This window comes from Scyliorhinus torazame, chromosome 8 (genome assembly GCF_047496885.1).
Source record: "Scyliorhinus torazame isolate Kashiwa2021f chromosome 8, sScyTor2.1, whole genome shotgun sequence".
In the NCBI taxonomy this organism is placed as follows: domain Eukaryota; kingdom Metazoa; phylum Chordata; class Chondrichthyes; order Carcharhiniformes; family Scyliorhinidae; genus Scyliorhinus; species Scyliorhinus torazame.
In genome coordinates this window covers 89,274,940-89,301,135 of record NC_092714.1, presented here as the reverse complement: position 1 = coordinate 89,301,135, position 26,196 = coordinate 89,274,940, and the positions used below count along the sequence as shown (strand labels likewise).

The 26,196-nt window shown below is 45.4% G+C and overlaps 1 protein-coding gene across 5 annotated transcripts in view; it reads left to right on the top strand.

Moving 5' to 3' along the window:
- Nucleotides 1-26,196, top strand: part of LOC140427995 (limbic system-associated membrane protein-like) — a 1,212,363-nt gene that overhangs the window by 984,527 nt on the left and 201,640 nt on the right. For all 5 annotated transcript variants that reach the window (XM_072513931.1, XM_072513930.1, XM_072513932.1 and 2 more), the window contains exons 4-6: nt 13,513-13,647; nt 19,034-19,154; nt 21,917-22,068. In XM_072513931.1, the coding sequence (XP_072370032.1) occupies nt 13,513-13,647; nt 19,034-19,154; nt 21,917-22,068 (408 nt within the window). The remainder of the gene's footprint in view (nt 1-13,512; nt 13,648-19,033; nt 19,155-21,916; nt 22,069-26,196) is intronic.

Below are 26,196 nucleotides of genomic sequence, written 5' to 3'. Positions count from 1 at the left end.
GGTTTGCGGTGGCGAGATCTCCCTTTGAGAGCTTCCCCACCCCCTGCTGGTAAGATAATCAGGTTCATGGCCCACCTGAACCTGATGACCATGAATTTAAATTCATTTCAATATTCATAAATGGATTAACACTGTTGCTTCGGGGTCGTCAGGCGTTCCCCCACTGGCATGATGTAATACCGGTGGGAATCACACTGTTTTTCAAAAATGGTAGCCTGTTGAGAGGATCATGCCGAGGGCTAGGACTGAGTATAGCCCTTGTGTGGCGAGGGACATGGCCAGGCAGTATCCTGGCACAACCTCCCTAGCACCCTAACACTCCAGGTTGGCACTGCCAGGGACAGGACCTCTAGTGAACCCCATTTAGGGGAGGTTTCCATTATGTGGGGGGGAGGAGGCGATGGTGCAGGGGTTTGCGCCTGGATGGCAGAAGGGGTAGGGGCGCAGCGGTGAACACTTAGAATGGGGGTTGCCCCGTTGCCAGCGAAGGTGGGGACGGGGTCGGGTCACCCTGATGCCTGTCGGGGTGTGGGGCTGACCTGACTATTGGGTGAACAAAGAACAAAGAACAAAGAAAAGCACAGCACAGGAACAGGCTCTTCGGCCCTCCAAGCCTGCGCCGACCATGCTGCCTGTCTAAACTAAAATCTTCCACACTTCCGGAGTCCGTATCCCTCTATTCCCATCCTATTCATGTATTTGTCAAGATGCCCCTTAAACGTTTCTATCGTCCCTGCTTCCACCCCCTCCTCCGGCAGCGAGTTCCAGGCACCCACTACCCTCTGCGTAAAAAAACTTACCTCGTACATCTTCTCTAAACCTTACCCCTCGCACCTTAAACCTATGCCCCCTAGTAATTGACCCCTCTACCCTGGGAAAAAGTCACTGACTACCCACTCTGTCTATACCCCTCATAATTTTGTAGACCTCTATCAGGTCGCCCCTAAACGTCCTTCATTCCAGTGAGAACAAACCAAGTTTATTCAACCTCTCCTCATAGCTAATGCCCTCCATACCAGGCAACATCCTGGTAAATCTCTTCTGCACCCTCTCTAAAGCCTCCACATCCTTCTGGTAGTGTGGCGACCATAATTGAACACTATACTCCAAGTGTGGCCTAACTAAGGTTCTATACAGCTGCAACATGACTTGCCAATTCTTATACTCAATGCCCCGGCCAATGAAGGCAAGCATGCCGTATGCCTTCTTGGCTTCCTTCTCCACCTGTGTTACCCCTTTCAGTGACCTGTGGACCTGTACACCAAGATCTCTCTGACTGTCAATACTCTTGAGGGTTCTACCAGAGGTTGGGGAGGGGGGAGGTCCTCTTTGTTGGAGGGTTGGGGGTGGTCCCCCTGCCTGCTGGTGGTCTCAATGCGCGGGGGAAGGGGGCGTTTCCTTTAACTTCACTTTGAATTCAGGACGCCCTTTAAAAATGGCACCCAGATCTCTGAATCCCTGCTTCACATGGTTAAGGCACAGTTGTACCCCCCCCCCCCCCCCCCAAAGCTGGCTGTGTAATCCTCACCAGCACTTTGAAATTGCGCAGAGTGGCCCACTGTTTTTCTCATCCGATGAAGCACTCTGTGTAACTTTTGGAAAATTCCATCCGTTATGCGTAATATTAAGTTGCTGTCTATGAATGCATGGACTAAGTGACGTATGTAGTTTTCGGGAGAGCTACCCGTTGTCAGCTCCTTTCGAATGAATAATATCAGGATGACACCCATACCTAATTTTCTCCAATGACGGAGAATGAGATCTCCAAATCTCCATAGATCTCCAAAATCTATGGAATTATCACTGGATCCAACTTGCTACCCTGCTTGCCATGTTTTTATTATGCAGAGTTATTTAAGTGTGATAAGAGTTCCAGTTGTATATTGTTCTGGAAATTTTTGACTTGCTGTAATACAGCAAATAATTTTTTTTTCTCTCTCTCTGCCTCTCTCAATCTCTGTCAATCTGTCTCAACCTCTCTTGGGCAGAATTTTCCAATTTGAGGACTAAGTCCTGTGTTTGGTGAGGGAGGAACGCGGAGTGTTTCCCGCTGCAGAATTTTCTGGCCCTGACCTAATTAATTATGCAACTGGGTGTTTTGCACCACATTCATAGTCTGTTGCCCTATCTGGTCACCATATTGAAAAGGCATCTTGCATCACTAACCTCCTGTTGAATAAAGAACGTGGACCTCCTGAAAATGAAGTTGGATTTCTGGTAGCACTTTGACTGTGGAGGCTGGGTTTCCTGAGAAAGAAGATGGATCTCCAGGAACATGCTGGGGCTGGAAGATGGATCTCTTCAGGAGGGGGATCTGGAAGTTGCATCAACAGATCTCCCTCTACCCACTGCTGTGGTGTTCTGGGGTCCAGGGTTGACGTCAGCTTCCAACCTGAACTCCAGAGGCAGCTCCAGGCATTGTTCAGGTGAGTCCTGACACCTGCACACCAAGATATTCCAGACATGCTTCACACCAACGCACTCTCCTGTTGGCATTGCGGAGAATCAGGTGTGGGGGCAAGATTCTGATCGGGCTTCATCTGCACCCCATTCATGGGATGCGAATGAGTTTCACGCTGACCTCTGGTGGATTTTCCAATCTGCCATGGCGAGCACCCGTGGAAGATCGTGTTGGCATAAAACCAATTTCTAACCCTCCCACCAAATTCTCCAGCACCTGCCCCGATCTCTCAACGTTAATCTGTCAGTCTCTCTGTCTCTGGGCACAATATTCCAGAAAACCTGCTGCATATTTCGCTGTGGCAGAGGCGGACCACTATTGGCTAGCGGCGGGATCTTATAGTTCCACTATTATCAACTGGGTTTCCCATTGAGCACACACCTCGCTGCTGGAAAGCCCGTGTGGTAGGGGTGCGCCATCGGCGGGACCGGAAGATCCCACTAGCGTGAAGGGCCATCTTTGCCGCCATTTTGGACGGCGCCTCAGGGCCCCTGCTCGTCGGGCACCTCATCTGGCCACTCATCACCCACCACCGCCACCGACCAGTCCCGGCCGCACAATCTCGCAACCACGACAACGCGGTGAAAGTCGATGGCCACAAGACACCTTGCTTTCTCGACTCCGGGAGCACGGAGAGCTTTATCCACCCCTCTACGGTAAAGCGCTGCTCCCTCGTTGTACACCCCATTACCCAGAGAATCTCCCTGGCCTCCAGATCCCACTCCGTGGAAATCCAGGGGTACTGCATCGCCACCCTCACCGTCCAGGGCATAGAGTTCAGCAACTTCTGGCTCTACATCCTCCCCAACCTCTGCGCTGCCTTGCTACTCGGCCTGGACTTCCAGTGCAACCTCCAAAGTCTAACTCTAAAATTCGGCAGACCCCGACCACCCCTCACCGTATGCAGGCTCACGACCCTTAAGGTCGACCCACCTTCCCTGTTTGCAAACCTCACCCCGGATTGCAAACCTGTCACCACCAGGAGCAGACGGTACAGTGCCCAGGACAAGACCTTCAACGGGAGACGGACAGAATGGTTGACCAGTACGGACTGCGGGCCATCTTCCCGTACCCAGATAAAGTCACCACCTGCGGCCACGACCAGCAGGACCACGACGCTAACCTTTTCAAATTTCTCCACACCGCCAAACACCTGAACCTCACATATAACAAGGAGAAGTGCGTGTTCAGCACCAACCACTTAGTCATCCTTGGCTATGTTGTGCAAAATGGAGTTCTAGGGCCCCATCCCGACCACATGCACCCCCTCATGAAACTCTCCCTCCCCCAATGCCCCAAGGCCCTCAAACGATGCCTGGGGTTCTTCTCCTATTATGCCCAGTGCATCCCTAACTATGCGGACAAGGCCCGCCCACTCATCCACTCCACAGTTTTCCCCCTGACGGCTGAGGCCCACCAGGCCTTCAACCGTACCAAGGCTGACATCGACAAGGCCGCCATGCACACGGTCGACGAGACCCTCCCCTTTCAGGTCGAGAACGATGCATTGGACGTCACTCTGGCCACCACCCTCAACCAGGCAGGCAGACCCGTGGCATTCTTTTCCCGCACCCTCCATGCCTCCGAAATTCGGCACTCCTCTGTCGAGAAGGAGGCCCAAGCCATCGTAGAAGCTGTGTGGCATTGGAGGCATTACCTGGCCAGCAGGAGATTCACTCTCCTCACTGACCAATGGTCGGTTGGCTTCATGTTCAATAATATACAGTGGGGCAAGATCAAAAATGATAACATCTTAAGGTGGAGGATCGCGCTCTCCACCTACAATTACGAGATTTTGTATCGCCCCAGGAAGCTCAACGAGCCCCCCGATGCCCTATCCCAAGATACATGTGCCAGCGCACAAGTGGACCGACTCCATGCCTTACACGATGGTCTCTGTCACCCAGGGGTCACCCGGTTCTTTCACTTCAAAAAGGCCCGCAACCTACCCTACTCCATTGTAGAAGTCAGGGCGGTCGCCAAAGACTGCCAGGTCTGCGCGGAGTGCAAACCGCACTTCTACCGGCTGACCATGCGCACCAGGTTAAGGCCTCCCATCCCTTTGAACGCCTCAGCATGGACTTCAAAGGGCCCCTCCCCTCCTTCGACAGAAACACGTACTTCCTGAATGTGGTCGGTGAATACTCCAGATTCCCTTTCGCCATCCCATGCCCAGATATGACGTCTGCCACAGTCGTCAAAGCCCTCAATAGCATCTTCACCCTGTTCGGTTTCCCCGCTTACGTCCACAGCGACCGGGGATCCTTATTTATGAGCGATGAGCTGCATCAGTTCCTGCTCAGCAAGGGCATTGCCTCGAGCAGGACGACCAGCTACAGCCCCCGGGAAACGGGCAGGTTGAGAGGGAGAACGGGACGGTCTGGAAGGCCGTCCTGCTGGCCCTACAGTCTAAAAATCTCCCTGTCTCCCGCTGGCAGGAGGTCCTCCCTGACGCGCTCCACTCCATCCGATCACTACTTTGCACTGCGACTAATGAAACCCCTCATGAACGTCTCCTTGCCTTCCCTAGGAAATCCACCTCCAGGGTTTCGCTCCCAACGTGGCTGGAAGCTCCAGGACCCGTCCTCCTCCATAAGCACATGCTGCTTCACAAGGCGGACCCGTTGGTCGAAAGGGTACAGCTGCTGCATGCGAACCCGCAGTACGCCTACATGGCGTACCCCGATGGCCGCAAAGACACAGTCTCCCTCAGGGACCTGGCACCAGCTGGTTCCCCACCCCCCCGCTCAGATTGCCCTGGCGCCACCCATCCTCCCCCCAGCGCCTCTCACTACAGCCCCCGCCCCAGGACGATCCGTACTCCCATTGGTTCCACCCAGGGATGAAGATGAGGACTACACGCTCCCGGAGTCACAGGCGACCAAGCCGGCGCCTGCATCACCACCGGGACTGCGGCGCTCACAGCGGAGTATCAAGGCACCCGACCGGCTAAATTTGTAAACTTCCACCAAACTGTACACTTTAAAAATTCTCACGTACCTGTAAATAGTTTTTCCACCAACCCCGCTGGACTCCTTTTTTTAACAGCGGTGAATGTGGTAGCCACCACTGTTTGTATAATACGTGTATTAGAAGTAATACGGTAAGGCTCCTGTACTACAGGTACAGGGGTAGATCCCTGCCTGCTGGTTCCGCCCAGTAGACAGAGTATAAATGTGTGTGCTCACCGAGCTGCTGCCATTTCAGTAGCAGCTGCAGGAGGCAACACATCTCTGCTTAATAAAGCCTCGATTACTCTCTACTCTCGTCTCGTCGTAATTGATAGTGCATTACTCTCTCAGTCTCTCTCTCTCGTCACTCTCTCCCTCAAAACTCTTTTCCAATCCCTCCCAACCCAACCTTACAATCCAAAATCCCAAACATATCTTGCTCTGAACGTCATGGTTCCACATAGACTTGAAATGTGTTGTGCACATCTGTCACTTCCGGGACTGGTTGTAATCCTCGATCCTGCTAAAAAAAAAAGGAAAATACTACGGATGCTGCAAATACAAACAGAAAATATAATAACAGAGAATGCTGGAAATATAAAAACAGAAAATATGGAAAATAAAAGCTGAAAATGCTAGAAATGTATTTTGTGACGCCTGAAATGCAGACATGTTCACAGGAGGCAGACCCATAATAATAATTGCTCGTGTGTGCACTTCAACCACACAGCAACGATTTTGTTAAATTTCCAAGAATGTGCACTTAAACAACTGCAGGGACTTAGTTACATTTTATCTATGAGCATTAAAAGAAGTTCCCTTAACCTACTTGACGGCTTTCGGTCTTTGCTGTGCGTGCAGCTGATGCGGGCTAATGGCCGATTATGCTTCATCCCATGTCGGCTGAACACCAATGTCTTTGAACGCTTGCAGGCAAATAAATGTTCACAGTTAATGTGGTTTGAGTGTTGTGTGAATTAATTTCAGGTAAGTGATTCACTTGATAGGGCAGCACGGTGGCCGAGTGGTTAGCACAGCTGCCTCACGTCGCTGAGGTCCCAGGTTCGATCCCGGCTCTGGGTCACTGTCCATGTGGAGTTTGCACATTCTCCCCATGTCTGCGTGGGTTTCACCCCCACAACCCAAAAATGTGCAGAGTAGGTGAATTGGCCACACTAAATAGCCCCTTAATTGGAAAAAATAATTCGGTAATCTAAATTTATTTTTAAAAAGTGATTCACTTGATCACAAGAAGATGCTAAATGATGATGAGAAGTTAAATTTGGAACATAGAGCACCACACCCAAGTGCTAGTTAACACTGGTATGTGCAGAATTATTTCAAAGTTTTCAGGAAGGGAAGTAAGCAACCACAGGCTGAGTGGTAGTATGTAATTGTGTCATTAGATGTAAACTGACTTTTAATTAAAATCCAGTGTAATCAAATTCAATCCGTACAAAAAACAATCAGTAAACCTTCCATATAAAGTGAAAATGAACAGCAAAATATACAATGTGGGTTTTCTGGCACTGCCCAATCGTCCGGTCCTGCCGTCATGATGATTACAAGGGAAATGTTTTTTGACTCTAAAGTTGATGGTGTAGGTGGAATGGGTGGGGAAGAACCATAAAATCTAGTTAGGATCTACACTGTAGGATTTAGGAGGTTTGCTTCTAGCAAACATTTTGGACCAACCTGAAGTGGTCTTGCTGAAAATATGCCATGCTTAATAGTGTAAAAGGAAAAGATCGGATGTTCATTAATTCCTAATTGATTGCCATCTGTAGGGACTTCAGTAAACACCTTAAGATACAGACACAATAGGCCAAAATACCTTCTTTTATTCTGTAAATCTATATGATTTCCCACGGGGAAGCCTAGAATTACTGTGCGCAAGTGGAGTCCAGAAGTTGTTGTCGATTTCGGAATGGCAATGATGGCGAGCACTTAACAGTTTCACCATCATTACGACTGCAAAATCCAAGCCAATCAGAAGAACAACAAATGGGTGACAGTAAGTTGCAGACAATATTTAACTGTTGGGATTATTCATAAAATATTCAATTTTTGCTGTCATGATTTGTGACATCACTAAAATTGCCTATTTGAATTAATAATGCTTGTACATTGCCTTATTGTGGCTAAATGCACATCACACAATAAATTACTTTGAAGTGCTGTAATTGTTATCATGTAGTTATTTGCAGCAGCCATCTTGAGCCAGCAACATCTCATGTACCAAAATGAGATGGTGGACTAGTTAACCTGACATTTAAGGGATAAATGCTGGCTGGGATACAGAGAAATCTTAGCATTTATCGCATAACACCATAGGATGTGTGGCTACTTTTGTACTGACATAAATTTTGGCTGATTCTCTAAGGCCACTGCTCACAAGCCAGCTTCCATCATTTAAAATCTTGCTCTGTTAGACAATTATACTTAGAGATGCTCAGATATGTAAACACTATGTACTTCTGGGTCCAGTGATATAAATCTAAATACCTTTGGGTCCTACGTTTGTGAAACTACTTTCATGACATCCACTTCAAACAAATAGCTTGGACTCTATGCATCCTTATTTATAAAAAGGAAACACATTTTTATATTTAAAAATACATCTTGTTAGAATGTTTTGAGATGATTTCCCAGCTTTCCTTTCTGTTAACATATTTAAAGGGCAAAAAATATGTTCGGACAATAAATTTTAATCTTGGTCACACATGTAAACAACAAATGGTTTGAAAAGGCAATAGAGATTGGAAAAACTCAGGTCAAGATCAAAGCCCATACTCTGATAAGAGACTCATTGCCAAGACAGCACACACCAACCAATGCGAGGTAAAGACTTGGGCTAAAGACACTTGCTGTATAGCAAACAAAGCTGATTGAATGGGTGGCTGGAAAAATTAGAAGCTGGGTAAACACCTGCAAATGCAGCCTTAGGTAAACATGCAAACTACCTTATTCCTGCTTCTCCTGGGGCTGGTTTAGCACAGGGCTAAAGAGCTGGCTTTTAAAGCAGCCCAAGGCAGGCCAGCAGCACGGTTCAATTCGCGTACCAGCCTCCCTGAACAGGCGCCAGAATGTGGCGACTAGGGGCTTTTCACAGTAACTTCATTTGAAGCCTACTTGTGACAATAAGCGATTTTCATTTAATTTCATTCCGAAGTACAAGCCAAGATTATGTATTATGTGACAAATGCAGAAATGTCAGATATATATTCAGGGCAGTACGGGTTAAAAGCCTGGGTTGCTGTGTGTGTGACTGCTGCAGTAATCTTTTTTTTAAGTCCTGGTTTAAAAGCGAGTTACTTTGGCTACAAGGGATAATTAACGCATCATAAAGTTTTGGGCCAATGGAATTTTGTTCACATGAAAAAGGTTGCCTGGGGTGTAGATAATTAGAGACATTTTGTTTGGCCTCAGTAAGGTGATGTAGTTAATGGGACTAGCCAGGAGTTGAAACAGTCAGGTGTTGAGTTCCAGCTCAGTTCAAGATTTGACTGTGTACAGACTAGCAGCTGCTCTCAATGCAGTTTAGTTAAAAATATTTTGGCTGTGATCAGAACAGAGGTTTCTGAAAAGGCTGGCACGTTAGCCATTAGTTTGACAGGCAAGGCTTTGCAAGCTCGTATCCTGAGGGATCTCTTTCTCAAAGCGATTTATCCAAGACATCTCGTTACAGCAAATATTCCTGGGTTGACCAACTATATTTAAAAGTGGATTTTGACATAAGAAGGGTTTTGCTTGAGTTGAGATAAAAGATAGCAGTTAGGAGTGTTTCATTGTCATTGTTAAGCATTGCTTAACTGGTGATTGTAAGCTGGTTTCTTTATGATGTTAAAGTTAGTAATATTGTGTCAGTAATAAAGTTTGTTTTAATACATCATGGGCGAAATTCTCCCCCAACGGCGGGATGTCCGCCGACTGGCGCCAAAGACGGCGCCAATCAGACGGGCATCGCGCCGGCCCAAAGATGCGGAATGCTCCGCATCTTTGGCGGCCTAGCCCCAACATTGAGGGGCTAGGCCGACGCCGGAGGGATTTTCGCCCCGCCAGCTGGCGGAAATGGCGTTTGTTGCCCCCCCAGCTGGCGCGGAAATGCGGCGCATGCGCGGGAGCGTCAGCGGCCGCTGTCAGTTTCCCGGCGCATGCGCAGGAGCGTCAGCGGCCGCTGTCAGTTTCCCGCGCATGCGCAGTGGGGAGAGTCTCTTCCGCCTCCGCCATGGTGGAGGCCGTGGCGGAGGCGGAAGGGAAAGAGTGCCCCCACGGCACAGGCCCGCCCGTGGATCGGTGGGCCCCGATCGCGGGCCAGGCCACCGTGGGAGCACCCCCCGGGGTCAGATCGCCCCGCGCCCCCCCCCCCAGGACCCCGGAGCCCGCCCACGCCGCCTGGTCCCGCCGGTAAATACCAGGTTTGATTTACGCCGGTGGGACAGGCAATTTCTGGGCGGGACTTCGGCCCATCCAGGCCGGAGAATTGAACGGGGGGTCCCGCCAACCGGCGCGGCCGGATTCCCGCCCCCGCCCAATCTCCGGTACCGGAGACTTCGGCGGGGGCGGGGGCGGGATTCACGGCGGCCAACGGCCATTCTCCGACCCGGCGGGGGGTCGGAGAATGACGCCCCATATCCCTATTTGTGTGTGGAATCACTCCTGGAGCGAAGTATCCTTTCTTCTGACTTACAAATTAAATAAAGTATTGGGGTTTTTGTTTGGTATCCCAGCAACTGTTGGGGTCTGGTCCAGGATCATAATAATTATAGTATAAGACGAAAACCACATTCCCCTTTAAGACAGAGTGTTCATGAGGTCAGATACCACACAGGTGTGTGAAGAGCCTGGAACTGGGCTTACATTATACTCTTGCGTGTGGTGATCCTCAGGTTAAATCACCACCAGTGAATTCTCAAAGTGGAGAGCAGCCTATGGTCCTCTGGGACTGTGGTGATTTTTAAAAATCAAAAATGATTTATAACTGGATTTATTGTTGCCAGGCTAACAACCCTTTGTTGCAATGGTAGCCACTGCAAAATCTGCTGACACCAAATAAACTTCCAACAAAGATCAAATCACATTGCCCACAAAATGAATTCCCTCATCTGAGATCCTGTCCTCTGATTCATGTTGACATATTTATTATCTTTTTCAAAATAGTAGAATTAGGTTCATAGGGCTCACTTATCATACACAAATTAGGGCACAGTTAAACCACATCGGTCGGGGTGGGATTTGAATACCAGCGTCAACCTGAGTCTTTTGCCACATCTTGAGCAGCATGCATTTGATTTATTTCACAAATTTTAATGCACTCTTTTTAATGAAGTAATTATGTCCATGGGTGTAGTTACTTGGGTATTCTCTAATTGAAATTAAACCGCAATATAAAAACAGCATAGCTTCTAAACACTGAATGATTCACTGCCTTTTCATTCTCATTTTGTTCCAGTAAATGTATATACTGTAAATGATGATATCTGTTCCATTTCCAGTTCTACCCTGTCAATATTAATATTTCCAACCACGGAAAAGAGGACTGAGAGTAACACACCATGCATAATATATAATGACTGTTATAATTATACGTACTGTTGAGGTCCTAAAGGTATTGACGTAATGTACTGAAGCTGTCAAGGTATCAAGTGCAAGAAATATTATGCAGCATATTTTGTCATTTTATATTTTCCCAAATAATATTTTTTAGATAATTGATAATAGCAAAAGTCAACTCCTTTAATTTGTTTCAGAGCAGATAGCAGAAAATATCTGGGAAGATAGTCAATATTTGTATTTTAAACTCAAGCAAAGAAAAAGAAGGGAATTGTTGCTGTAATTTGTGTTCTTTGTACAAACACATGTTCTGAAAAATTATATCTGTTCTCAAAGGAAGAAAGTGACTTTGGGTCATGGCTACAGGGCTGTCCTAATAACTATTGCTGCACTGTCCCAGCAAAAACACATTTTCATTGCTTGTTTTTGCTCCCCACATTCTGATTTGTCAAATTCTGAAGTACTGTAAAAGGAATCTTTTCAGTTTTCTCTTGCATTTCCTGATGAAGCTACTTGGTGTAAGACAAATCTTAAAATGGCAGATAACTCTACAAATCTTGAAATCAGAATTCACAACGTGTATATATGTCTCTTTAAATGCGATTAAGGATATGAGTAATGATATCAATAGACTGAACATTTAAGGTATTTGTGAAGATAAGCTGTACTGTCAATGGGCCTGCAAGAGAGACAAAACATACATCTTTCATCACAACATTAGGGACATTCAAAATGTAGTTGCATTCTAGCTGAGGACAGCTAAGGTGCCAGAGGATGTTTTCCAGGGTTCCGAAATGTATTTTCTTAGCTAAGGCTTTTCTTATGTTGTCATGTTTTTAAGTTGCACTCAAGCAAAACTGTAATTCTTGAGTTAAACCCAATGATACAAGTTTTCCGGTCCTGCCACAAGAACCATCGTGGGCAGGAGGGAAAATTTGACAGACGATTTAAAGGTCCATTGACCTCAAATGGAAATTTCCGGTCTTGGGGATGGCATGACCAGAACACCCCACTCAATAGTACTGTGCAATAATGTAATGATTAAAATGTATTCTGTTCTTCTATGCTACATATCACTCACCTTTTTAGATGTATATATAATTTTGAGGGGGTTATCATCTGTGAACATTCCTCTCGAGGATGTCACCATGTGGCACTGCTCTCTCCTGGCTCTATTGAATTTGAAGAATCAGTACTTTATTTTTTTAAATGGCTTCTATTCCAATGCTAGTACAGTCATCTGTCATCCCCATCCTTATCCCCTTCCACCATTATTTACCTGCTGTTTCTTGATAACATCTTCCAGATGAGATTGGCTTTCAGATTGCAGGACTCATCTCTATCTTTCCATATACTCTCTATTTGTTTTGACATTAAGAGCTCAATTATCTATACCTTTCTTCAACTCAACATCAGCAAACTGATATAATCCTCTATGATTCTCACAAACAGCTCTACAACATTGGTCTCAATCCCATTAACATTCCTAAACTAATACTCATGTCCCCAACCTTGCAAAATCAATTTATCCATTGCTCCAGTTATTGATGGCTTTCAAGATCCTCAATTTCACCAAATCCCTCAAATACAACATCAAATCCTTCCACTGTCTTGCAACTCCTTATCTTCTTTGCTCCTTCCATCTTCGCCAAGTTCCTTCTGTATAAGTGGCAAGTACTACACAAATTATTCTTGTAGTTGTGTTTCACTGTCATCATTGAATGCGAACCTTGTGATGATTCTAACTGAGTGTGGTAAATGTAGTTTAGCCTCTAATTGTATTTCAATTTTGTCCTGTCTAATATTTGATATTTTTAATGTGCGCTAAAATTGTATAGTATTCTCGATCCCAGCCCCAGGTCACTGACCGTGTGGAGTTTGTATGTTCTGGTGTGTTTGCATGGGTGGCACCCCCATAACCCAAAAGGATATGCAGGGTAGGTGAATTGGCCACACTAAATTGCCCCTTAATTGGAAAAAAGAATTGGGAATTCTAAATTTACATTAAATTGTTTTTTTAAATTAAACGGTAGCACAATGATTAGCACTGTTGCTTCACAGCGCCAGGGTTTGATTCCTGGTTTGGATCACTGCCTGTGCGGAGTCTGCACGTACTCCCTGTGTCTGAGTGGGTTTCCTCCGGGTGCTCCGGTTTCCTCCCACAAGTCCCGAAAGACGTGTTGTTAGGTAATTTGGACATTCTGAATTCTCCCTCTGTGTACCCGAACAGGCACTGGAATGTGGCGACCAGTGGCTTTTCACAGTAACATCAAAGCACTTTGAATGTTCTTGTGACAATAAAAATTATTATTATTATAGTATACGACCAATGTTGATACGAATGGCTGAATTCTAATGGTTTACTTTATATTGCGTTAAACCGTGTAGAACATCTCTGGAATCAGATTTGATTCAGACATATAAATAACTTGTCAAATATAAATTGTGATCCATTGCCCCTGCAATTTAATTCAGTTTCATGAAAGAGAAAGAGTGACTATGCAGTATTATTGTTCTTAATAGTTCATTCTTTAACTTCTATCTTAGCCAGGGAAATTGATGATGAAGAGGAATACCTGGAAATCTTCATGATCAGCAGATACCAAGCAGGTGTTTACCAGTGCAAAGCTGCCAATGAGGTTTCCTCTGCCGATGAGAAAATGGTCCACATTACCGTTAACTGTAAGTTTTCACAAACTTTCTTCTTTTCATTCTTCTTGTCTTCCAAAAGGAAAAAAGAGAGCTATAGTTATTTAAGTGTCAAATGATTCAACACATTCTTGACTTCTATATGATTCACATTTTAAATATAGAATTTATTTAATAAGAATTAACAAGGCATCTTTGTACGGAAGCTTTAAATAGCTCCCATTTAATACTTTGATAATTGCACCAATTGACAAAAAAAATGAGTTAAAGGTAATCAAACAACTTTGTAAATTGAAATTACAGAATCTAATCTTATGAATTAAGTCAAATTGCCTTGTCACATATTAGTTTTCACAAATGTTTTATTAACATAATACATAATTGTTCATTGCATTGGATATTGTTTAATGATGCAGATTATAATCATTAAGTAATCATTTACTTCAGTATATCAATTCCTTGAGTATGTTATTCCCTACCTTAGTTAAAAATATTGTTCATTCCCAATTTTATAAACAAGAACAGCAATCAATATTTCTATTGAACTGGTCAGCCACAGAGGACTGAAATTTAACTGAAAGCAACAGATGCAGTTGGAATCATGTGGAATTTAAAGTGTCAGGAATAAGGGCCGGGATTCTCAAAAATCCCGGCCAAGTGTTGACGCCGGCGTCAACACCGGAGTGGCATACACCAGCGTCAACGGGCCTCCTGGCCCAGCAATTCACTGGTCTTCAGGGGAGAAAATAGAAATGCTTTGAACCAAATTGAAACTCCAATTGTTGTGGCTGCTTATTGTTGGGGAGAGCTGCAACAACCAAGCTCATAAACAGGTAGCATATAGTTGGAACAACTATAGGGCAGCACGGTAGCATTGTGGATCGCACAATTGCTTCACAGCTCCAGGGTCCCAGGTTCGATTCTGGCTTGGGTCACTGTCTGTGCGGAGTCTGCACACCCTCCCCGTGTGTGCGTGGGTTTCCTCTGGGTGCTCCGGTTTCCTCCCACAAAGATGTGCAGGTTAGGTGGATTGGCCATGATAAATTGCCCTTAGTGTCCAAAATTGCCCTTAGTGTTGGGTGGGGTTACTGGGTTATGGGGATAGGGTGGAGGTTTTGACCTTGGGTAGGGTGCTCTTTCCAAGAGCCGGTGCAGACTCGATGGGCCGAATGACCTCCTTCTGCACTGTAAATTCTATGATAATCTATGATATGGAGGCTAACTGCAAAATAACCAGTCCCTCTCCTGACAGATAAGCAGTAATGTATCACAGTGGCATGGTTTTTATAGTGGGGGATTAAGAACGTGATGCCATGACAATATTAAAACTCCTGTAAACCTATTCTACAGCACCCTGTGACTTGACAAGCAAAGTCCTCCATTTACTAAACTCAATGACCAAACATCCTTCCATGGTAGATCAGCTGATGGATGTGAAGGTGGACGAGTGGGTGAGCTATCTTGGCTGCCTCCTGAGGTCCCCAGTATCACAGATCCCAGTCTTCAGCTACTTCAAGCCACTCCATGTAATATCAAGAAACAGCTGAATGCACTAGATAATATAAAAGCAAATGAGCACAGACAACATCCCAGCAATTGTATTGAAGACTTGTGCTCCAGAACCAGCTGTGACCATAGCCAAGCTGTTCCAAGACAACCACAGCATTGATATCAACCCAACAATGTGGAAAATTGGCCATGTATGTTCTGTACACATAAAATCAGGAAAAGTCCAATCCAGTAAATTATCACTCCATCAGAATACTCTCAATCATCAGCAAAATGGTCAAAGGTGTTGACAGCTCCATCAAGTGGCACTTCCTCAGTAATACCCTGCTCACTGACAATCGGTTTGTGTTTTGTCAGGGTCACTCAGCCCCTGACTTTATTGTAGCGTTGGTCCAAACATGGGTCATTCAGCATGTCATTAACTCACGTGTGAGAGTTCATCTGTGCTCCGCCACCCCCATGGCCTCCAATGTCTGTTCCTCATAAGGGGTGAGGACTCTGATGTCCAGCACCCCGCCGCCCATCGGGACCCTCTCCCATCTGTTGTAGGACAACCTCTCCTGCAGAAACACAGAGGGGGCATCATTAGCCACACTTGTCATTCATCGTGGGGGAGGGCTCGGTGTGGAGGTGTTTCGTTGGGGGTGGGAGATAGGCCATATGGGGGGGGGCGGGAATGGGGAGGGGTGGCGTGGACAGCACTGCTGGACATGGGTGGGCCGGGGCACAGAACTGTGCTGTGATTGTGCCAGGCGCAATCCCATGGGGGGGGGGCAACATCCGGTGCCAACCCACCCATGCAGCCCGATGAAGGTCGTTGATCTTCTTACAGCACTGGGTTCCGGGTCTCCTGGTCACGTTCCCCGAGCTGGTGGGCGCTGCTACTTCCTCCCAGGCTGCAATGGCTGCCCTGTGGCTGTCCCTCCGAGATCCTTTAGGAAACAGGTAATCCTGTCTGGCCTCTCCCGAGTCCCATAATCTGCTCAGGTTGACATCGCGAATCGTCGGGCTGGTCTTCTCGGAGGCATGGCTGCAGCTGTGTGGGATTTGTGGAGATATGTCTGTCGACGGTGTTGTATACAGTGATGGTGTGACCTCCAGCCAGCAGGTGGTGGTACAGACCCAATATGCGGTCTTGAGATAGTGGTCATGGCACAAGGCACTCAAATATAAGTGAGGGCAGATCCAAGGATTGGGAGAGGTTGTGAGACATACATGAGGACAGTCGTGCATGGGGTAGTTCCACGGGAGTGTAAAGAAACTCCATGATAACTTGCTCTGTATCTGATCATTATCTTACCATGAATGTATTAATAAAATCTTGGTTTGGACAAGTCACCAGCAGTTCTGTGGATTCCTTGTTCGACACCGAACACAACTTGGCGCAGGAGCGATTTAAGTGCTGCTCTCCCTTGCTAGCAGGGGGCTGGCGAGCCCGGGCCCGGCGAATTAGCCGGTGGGTCCTTAATTTGCAGTGTGAAGCCTGTGGAGCCTCTTTAATGGACCAATTAACGTTTTATTGCAGTGGTGGCCTCACCGAGCTGAGCGTCGGGGGCTTGCGGAAATTCCCCTCACTACCCCACTTAGAAAATTTTCTATTATATTAAGAGGTGGAAAATAGTAAACCATATGCTGATTTATGAACAAATTTACTTGAATTTTTGGGATCACCTTTCTTTTGAGACACCGGGCGCAATTCAACAGGACAAAAATAGAATCACGTGTTGGGCACATTTAGCAGGGTGTTTATCGGCACCTGTAGTGTTAAAAAGCATTGCGCTATTTAATGGGACTTTGCCTTTTGTATAGCCGCGGTGAGGACCCCCCTTGCTGAGGCCACACTGACCTCATTTCAGGCACTGATATGTTCTGCTCGCCAGTGCAGAAAGACAACTCTTGGATCGGGGCTCCATTTTTAAATGCCGCTCTAATCTTTTGGCCCCTCTTATTGCCCCCAACCGCGTCCTCCAAACCAACCCCTCCCCCTCCCCACTGGGTACTGTACTGCCTAGAGCCCGACCACCCAGGGCCTCTAATAGCCTGGGGGACTCCCCCAGGTGCGGGTACACCTGGTCCATGGTTGTGGAAACCAGAACTAAACGACGCCCTAGCGACGTCTCTCGGGTGAGGCCTAATGGCTCATTTAAATATGTTAATCTGGATCACGTCCAGCAAGGGCGAGATCCAGATCACGATGCCTCGTGCAATCTTGTTAAATCTTGCAAGGCATTTCGAGCGTCGCAAATCTTGCGTCACCAAGTTGGGCCCAACGAAGCTGTGAAATCTTGCCCACTATCTAAGTGCAAATACAGACCTCTTGCATTTTAGGTTCTCAGCTACAGACCGAGTCTCTTTGTTTGAAATCTAAAGCTCATGTATCTTTTATGTCTTTTCTCTTGGTCTGGTCAGTCTGAGAGAAGGGCTGGGACAATGACTTCCACATGTTGGTAATTTGCTAGTGGGGTATACCGATAAACAAGCTTCCCCCATCCCATTCCAAATTCATCAGATCCTTTGAGGCCATTAGAATTGTACTGTGAATTAAGCAAAATTTCTGGTTGTAAAATTATATTAAGGGATGTTATCCAATATCTAATGTTATGATAAAAATGAACAAAAATGGCTGAAATCATTTGTTTCCATGGAAGAACGCATATGTTCTAAATGTCTTATGTGTTGCTTTTGCAGTGACTGTTTTGTCATCAAACCTTGATTCAGGGAGTCGAGAGAGGGAAAAATAAGATAAATACGGTGTTGAGTCCCTCTTCAATCTCTCGGATCACTGCTTAGCTAGTTACTGGGATTGAAGGGTTTACTGAGCAGTTTTTATGAGCACTAAGTATGAGGAATAAATCCAAAACATAACACATCTACTTTACTGGCTCTGCTGTTGCATGTTAGTAACCTGTCATTGGGAGGAGCCAATTTTTTGATCTTCGCTCTTTCTCTATATAGAAACACATATCCAGGCAGAATAGATGAGAACTTACTTTGTGAGGAAGTGCATTTACATTGCACTCCAACATGCTGCATCATTACGTGCAGTATGACCTGGAAATTTCACATAGATCCTCTTAATCTCCCACTGATTTTTTGAATGGAGATCAGTGGGTTTCCCAGAGAAGCGGCATAAGTAACCCTTTTCAGCTATCCATTCCATGTCCCTGATAATTCTACCAATCTCCTGACAAAAGTGCCAGAAGATTGGGAGACCCTTCGGAATTCAGCTGTCTGATTCTATTAGCTGAGTGGAGTTCTGAAAGACAGAGTGGGTCCCCTACAAAATCAGAACAGTGGATGAATGAACAATATGGGGTGATACAAATGGAGATCAGGAAGTTTGTAAATTCTATCTCCAACCAGTGCAATGAAACTTATTCTGTAAGATTGTAAAACAATTTATTTTCAAGTGTCTGTAATATCCATTGAAGATGCAGGGCAGGCTATCCAATTCAACACTCCCCACAAGAATATCGGCTGGCAAGAGGGAATTGTACCACATCCAGCATGTGACTTTTTCATTCAAATGTTCGCAAAATCATGCCGTAGGGATACCAAATTTGCAAACATATATTGCTGGTGATCATGATCATTCACCAGTGACGCAGATGTAAGATCTCTCTCTTAAACCGAGAAATTATCATTGGTGATGTGAACGGATGAAGACTTCAAACATTCATATGGCATCCTTCTTTCTGTCAATTTAGTGACAAGGCATTTAACTTAAACTAGCTAATATTCTGGATTAAAAAATACATTAGTCACTCCTGAATGCTTTAGCTTTAGCCCGCTGTTAATTGGCTAAAATTGCTGTATTCATTTGTAAAATATCGCAAATGTTACCTCACAATGTGACAATCACCCTTTTTTCAGTGCAGCTCTCTATATGTCAATTTATATTGCTTTGCAGATGCTCCTACTATTAAGTATGCTCAGAGTGCAGACGTTGCAGTGGGTCGTACTGGGATGCTGCACTGTGAGGTTTCAGCTGTCCCACCAGCAGATTTCGAGTGGTATAAGGAAGACAAGCGGTGAGTGTTGAAAGAAAATTTGAAGATAGGCCCGGTTAAAAGCCCCACAGGAGAAGACTAGCTAAAACTCCATTGCAGTGTTAATGTAAGCCTACTTGTGACACTAATAAAGTTTTTTTTTTTTAAATTAAGGTGAATGGAATTGAAGATACTTAACCTCCCGTATACAATGCACTAGAGTTAAATATTAGGCCAGACAGTGCAAGCATACTTTGAAATTATCTTATAGTACTTGCCAAGAACAAGAATTGAACAAACAATGGCAAACTTGAGGGAGTGAAGGTTTGCTTGAGAAAATTGTCCTGACTTGGTAACCTATCATGAGGGTAGACAGAAAATGTGTGTTGTTTGTCAAGAATCTTCACCATCACTTTTTTTTTCATTTAGAGTACCCAATTCATTTTTTCCAATTAAGGGGCAATTTAGCATGGCCAATCCACCTACCCTGCAGATCTTTGGGTTGTGGGGGCGAAATCCATGCAAATACAGGGTGAATGTGCACACTCCACACGGACAGTGACCCAGAGCTAGGATCGAACCTGGGACCTCAGCACCGTGAGGCAGTAATGCTGACCACTGTGTCACCGTGTAATCTTCACCGTAAATAACTTCAAAAATGCAAGAGGAAAATGGTGGTGGACGTTCTGTGCTATCAAGATATTCCGACTCACTCCACCTTTGCTTGTTTTGACTTAATATCAGCTAACTAGTACCCTGACTCTCATGCTTGCTTAACCAATTTTTTCCATGTAACATTCTATATTGTAGTGTGGCACAGTGGTGCAGTGGTTAGCACAGTTGCCTCACAGTGCCGAGGACCCAGGTTCGATCATGGCCCTGGGTCACTGTCCTTGTGGAGTTTGCATCTTCTCCCCGTGTCTGCGTGGGTCTGCAGAGTAGGTGGATTGGCCACACTAAATTGAGCCTTAATTGGAAAAAAAGGAATTGGGTACTCTAAATTAAACAGAAACATTCTGGGGGCGATTCTCCGATATGGAGGCCAAGTGTTCGTACCGTCGTGAATGCCGTCGTGTTTCACGACGGCGCGAACAGGGGCTCGGGCACGACCTATTCTGGCCCCCATAGGGGGTCAGCACGGCGCTGGAGTGGTTCACGCCACTTCAGCGTCCTTACGCGGCGCCAAATGGGTGCCGCGCCAACCCGCGCATGCGCAGTTGGGGCAGCCCAATCCTGCGCATGCGCAGTTGGGCCGCGCCATCCTACACATGCGTGGGGAACGTCTTAGGCACGCCGGTCCCTCACCAACATGGCGCCGGTGTTCTGGGGCCGCGTGCGGAAGGAGGTAGGCCCGGGGGGGAGAGGCCGGCCCACCAATCGGTGGGCCCCGATCGCGGACCAGACCCCATCGGATGCCACCCCGGTGAAGGAGCCCCCCTCCCTCACCCACAGGCCGCCCCCCCAGCGTCCCCGCAGAGTTCCCGCCGGCAGCGACCAGGGGTGGATGGCGTCGGTGGGAACCTGTCGTGTCGTAGCGGCCGCTCGGCCCATCCGGGCCGGAGAATCGCCGCTCACCGGTTCTCCAAGCAGCCAGTGCGAATTGCGTGCCGTTGGTTTCCGGGGGGTGGGAGATTCATGTGCGGGGGTTGGGGCGGCGTGGCACGATACGCACGGCGCCCCGGCGATTCTCCAACCCGGCGTTGGGGGGGGGGGGGGTGAGAGAATAGCGCCCTCTATCATGTGCTCAGCACCAGGTTTTTGCTCTTATTCTACCTGCTAGGAATTTCCCAGTCTATTCTTGATATAATTAAATCGTTGACAGCAATTGCGTTAGGTGCTGTATGTGATTTCCTAATTTGACTAAAATTCATGCTCCAGTCTCTCCTGACCTTTAAACTAGTCGATGCCTTTAATTAATTTTGTTGTATATTTTATCTCCATTCACAGGATTTATACCATGTCCACATAATGTATAAAATAGATCTATATCCATTATAATCAAAAAATAATCAGTCTTTCAAATGAAAAATAATCAGTCCCCCAGTTTGTATTTACTATCTCCATAAAACAATATGTTTCTCATTATGTTTACCCAACCTATGCTACTGTTGAACCAGGTTTCCCTAATGCTTATAATATAGGCACACTCTACACCAAGGACATGCCAGTCTTTAATTTTATTGATAAGTACTTAGTTACTGAACCTTGAGGTATTAATTTCTCTGACTCAATCGACTGATGTGTTTGTTTATTTTTCCATTATTTCCACATGTATCATCCTGACAGGTGAATTGTCATCTATGAAACCTTGCTGCGTATTTGAACATCATTGATTACAATTGCATTTGGTCCTTCCATATGCTTTCAGACTCTGCCAGTGTTTAAATTTAAATTAGCTGTTTGACTCTTCCCTCTGCCTCAACATGATGAATAATTACAACATGAGAACATTTGTCCACGTAGCAAGAGTCACTGTATTTCATAAAGTAATTAGTTCGACAAAACGGTCTGAGCTGTTAAAAAGGAAATATGTAAAACCAACCTGTTTTTGCAAAAGGATTGCTACAAATTGTGCATTCCACACTTAGCCACTTATACGTATACCATCACAGGCAAATATATATTTTATACTTTTTCCACACATAATTTAGATAGGAAAACATGACAACATTCTGAATATTGGAGACAACTAGAAATAGGACTCCAGGGCATAAAATGCTTGAGATGCCACAATGAGCTAAAATACTTTCACAATAGTTTTGGATGAGTAACTTGTGACTGTTTTCTCTTTTCGCCTTTGTCAGGATATATAACAGCTCACAAGGCATCCAAATCCAGAACTTGGACAGTCGGTCCAGTCTCATTGTCACCAATGCTACGGAGGATCACTATGGCAACTACACGTGCGTGGCAGGCAACAAGCTTGGGATCACCAATGCAAGCATATTTCTATACAGTAAGGCCTTTCCTACACAAATCAATAACTGAAAAGTTTTATTTCCTTTTGTGGAAATTCTAACTGGCTAGTCTTGTTCAAGTGCCAACTGGAAATAATACTTTGTTTCCTTTTGTCTTTGCTTCCTGTTGGAAATGATGGCAGATTACTCCACCTGACAGGGAGGAAAATCTTTTGATGTACTTTTTCCCTTGCAGCAAGTCCACCGCTTTGTTGGTCAATCAAAAAGCAATCTTGACATGGGGAAAGCAATGATCCAGTATGCTCTGTGCCTCCTGCTTGTGGAAGGCAGTATCTGTCATTAAGTGAAAACCATTTGCTGTGTCTTTGGAGAAGCAGGATAAATGGGAGATGGAAAATCAATGGGAATAAAATCATTGAGTTTATGGAAGAGTTTCTTAACTATTATTTTCTGGTTAGACAGCCATGCATTTTAATCATTTCTCAAGGATTATTTCAACGGCAAACTCTGAGCCTACATCCTGGTTGGTCTGCAAAGATACTGGAGGTTAAGTGGTTTGGAACTCTGAAGTGTTCTTTTAGTTAAGAATAGTTATTACAGAAATTTGACACAACTTTAAAAAGGTAAAATAAATGCTGACAATTAGTAAATACTTATCTCTTCTAATTTGAGAAATAGTTCTTAAACAATGATCCGTCCAATAGGATTCCTCCTCATAACAATGGGGTAGAAATTTGACTTGCAGCACAAAACAGGTGGTATTATATTGGCCGCCTCTCATATACTCCCTGATAATCAGCACTTTCAAAACCATTTATCTGGAGGAGAATAAACAGGTGGCCGATGCAATACTGTCTTTATTGTGTTGCTGCCCAACGTGAATCTCTTCACCCATGTCTTTGTAAATGTTACTTTGGTTTAACCTTGTTCCTTGTTTCTGAAGCTGTTTAGAATTCGAAACCTCCTCAGTTTTGGCTGGCTGATTATTTTGAGATTTTTCTTGAAAGGTTGGTGTGCAAGAAGCTTACACTTTAAGAACAGCGGCTTGGAGTTTCTGTTTGATTGCGTTGGTTTTCTCAGTGCAATTAAGCTAGTGGTTGGGGTCGGGGGGCCCGATGCTGATGCTTGTGGTGGGAGGGGGGGACAACCCCAATGTTTGTGGAGGAAGGGTCCCCTGTGACTGTGGGAGTAGGAGCTGGGCGGGGGTTATTTTCTATATGGATCGCGATGCCATTTTTATAGGTGCCCAGACCTCTGTGGAGCTGGCCTTGCTGCCTCGACCAGACCCCGTCCCACCACAGTTGCGATGTAAACCACGCTCCCTAATTTTTGTATTCAGTGACTCAAAATCGGGACTAAAATCTCATCTGTGTAGTTGGAGAGCTACATGCTGGATTTCAGTCAGAGCCTGACACTCTGGAAAAATATGGTAAAATTCCACCCACAGTTCCGACTCGTGATGAAGTGGAGGCTGATGATGTAATCGAGGCATTTGAAAATTTTAAACAAAAGCCATGGAACGATATTCAGTAGCTTTTTAAAAGGCACTAATCAACTTTGAGAGGTGTAGATCAGAGTGCACTGAAGATCAGAAACTGCTGTAGTGTTGTAGAATAAATGTTTTCCAACTGTGTGTGTACATATTGTACACTCAAGCTCTAACTTCACTGTCTCAAGTCTGAAGGGGGAAACATGAGCATCACAAGGATTACTCATCTTTGTGAGATTTAGCCAGCACCAATGTCCATAACCTAAACAATTTCCTGCTACAGGATCATCTTGGAGAACAAGAATGAACCCAAGCTTTTTCAGACCTACCACCTCCTTGAATGCATCAACCCAAAAACTAAGTGTGAGGAGCTCATGCTCATCAAAAGTGATTTGTCAGCTGTATCGTCCCTTCCTCTTGTGCATAGACCTTAGTCCTGTAATCTCTCTACTTAGCGAACACATAATTTTTGTCCTTCTGCAACTTCAATCAATTTCCTCACCTGCTGGCAACAAACTCACCTTATTCATAAAACTCCTCCTTCAATCTCATTCTCATTCAAATCTCAGCTACCCAACGAGCTGTCCTAGTAATCTTTCCAGATGAACCAGCCATAATAATCATATAATTAAGAGTGGGAACTTGGTAAAGTTTGTTTAATTCACCTAAAAAGTGGATTTACCACAAAACAATTCACATTTCAGATTGCAGTGTCAATCCACACCATCTGCAAATACTTGAATTTCGATGACTGAAAATCACCTTCGAACAAATGTACAGAGCTATTTTTAGATCAAGGTACAGTAGAATCAGTTCGATCAAGGTACAGTAGAATGTTCCTTAGTAATAAAATACTTATTCAAAACTTTCCAATTTTAAGGGTGGCATGGTGGCACAGTGGTAAGAACTGCTGCCTCACAGCGCCAGGGACCTGGGTTCAATACCCACCTTAGGTAACGTGTGGAGTTTGTACGTTCTCCCCGTGTCTGTGTGGGTTTCCTCTGGGTGCTGTGGTTTCCTCCCACAAGACCGACAAGAGGCGGGGCCACATTGGATTTGGTACTGGGTAATGAACCGGGCCAAGTGTTATATTTGGTTGTGGAAGAGCATTTGGAGATAGTGACCACAATTCGGTGACTTTCACTATAGCAATGGAGAGGGATAGGAACATACGGCAGGGCAAGGTTTATATCTGGGGGAAGGGTAATTACGATGCGATTAGGCAAGAATTGGGGAGCATAAGATGGAAACAGGAACTGTCAGGGATAGGCACAATTGAGATGTGGAGCTTGTTCAAGGAGCAAATACTGCGTGTCCTTGATATGTATGTCCCTGTCAGGCAGGGAGGAAATGGTCGAGTAAGGGAACCATGGTTTACAAAAGAGGTTGAATGTCTTGTCAAGAGGAAGAAGGGGGCTTAAGGATGAGAAAACAAGGTTCAGTTAGGGCACTTGAGGGATACAAGATAGCTAGGAAGGAGCTCAAGAAAGGCCGCAGGAGAGCTAGGAGAGGGCATGAGAAGTCCTTGGCGGATAGGATCAAGGAAAACCCCAAGGCTTTTTACACTTATGTGAGGAATAAAAGAATGACCAAGGTGAAGTTAGGGCTGGTCAAGGACAGTAGTGGGAACATGTGCATGGAGTCTGAAGATATAGGAGAGGCCCTAAATGAATAATTTTCTTCAGTGTCCACAAGGAAAGGGGCCATGTTGTTGAGGAGGATAGTGCAATGTAGGCTGGAGGAGGTAGATATTCGGAAGGAAGATGTGTTAGAAATTTTGAGAAGCCTGAGGATAGATAAGTCCCAAGGGCCTGATGGGATATATCCTCGGGTTCTTTGGGAGGCGGGGGATGAGATTGCAGGGCTTTGACCTTTATGTCCTCACTGTCTACAGGAATAGTGCCAGAAGACTGGAGAGAGGCGAATGTTGTCCCCTTGTTCAAGAAAGGGAATAGGTATAACCCTGGGAATTATAGACCGGTTAGTCTCACTTCGGTCAAAGGTAAATTATTGGAAAGGGTCCTGAGGGATAGGATTTATGATCATTTCAAAAGATACAGCTTAATCCAGGATAGTCAGCACAGATTTGTGAGGGGTAAGTCTTGCCTCACAAGTTTGATTGTATTCTTTGAGGAGGTAACTAAGTACATAGATGAAGATAGAGCAGTTGATGTCGTATACATGGATTTTAGTAAGGCGTTTGATAAGGTGCCCCATGGTCGGCTCATGCAGAAAGTAAGGAGGCATGGCATAGAGGGAAATTTGGCCGATTGGATCAGTAACTGGCTATCACAAAGAAGACAGAGGGTGGTGGTAGATGGTAAATTTTCATCCTGGAGCCCAGTCACCAGCGGTGTACCACAGGGATCAGTGCTGGGTCCTCTGCTAATTGTGATTGTTATCAATGACTTGGATGATGGAGTTGAAGGTTGGGTTAGTAAATTTGCTGATGACACCAAGATTGGTGGAGTAGTGGATAATGTGGAGGGCTGTTGTAGGCTGCAAAGAGACATTGATAGGTTGCAAAGCTGGGCTGAAAAGTGGCAGATGGAGTTTAACCCTGATAAGTGTGAGGTGATTCATTTTGGTAGGACAAATTTGAATGCGGATTACAGGATTAACGGCAGGGTTCTGAAGAATGTGGAGGAGCAGAGAGATCTCCGAGTTCATGTCCGTA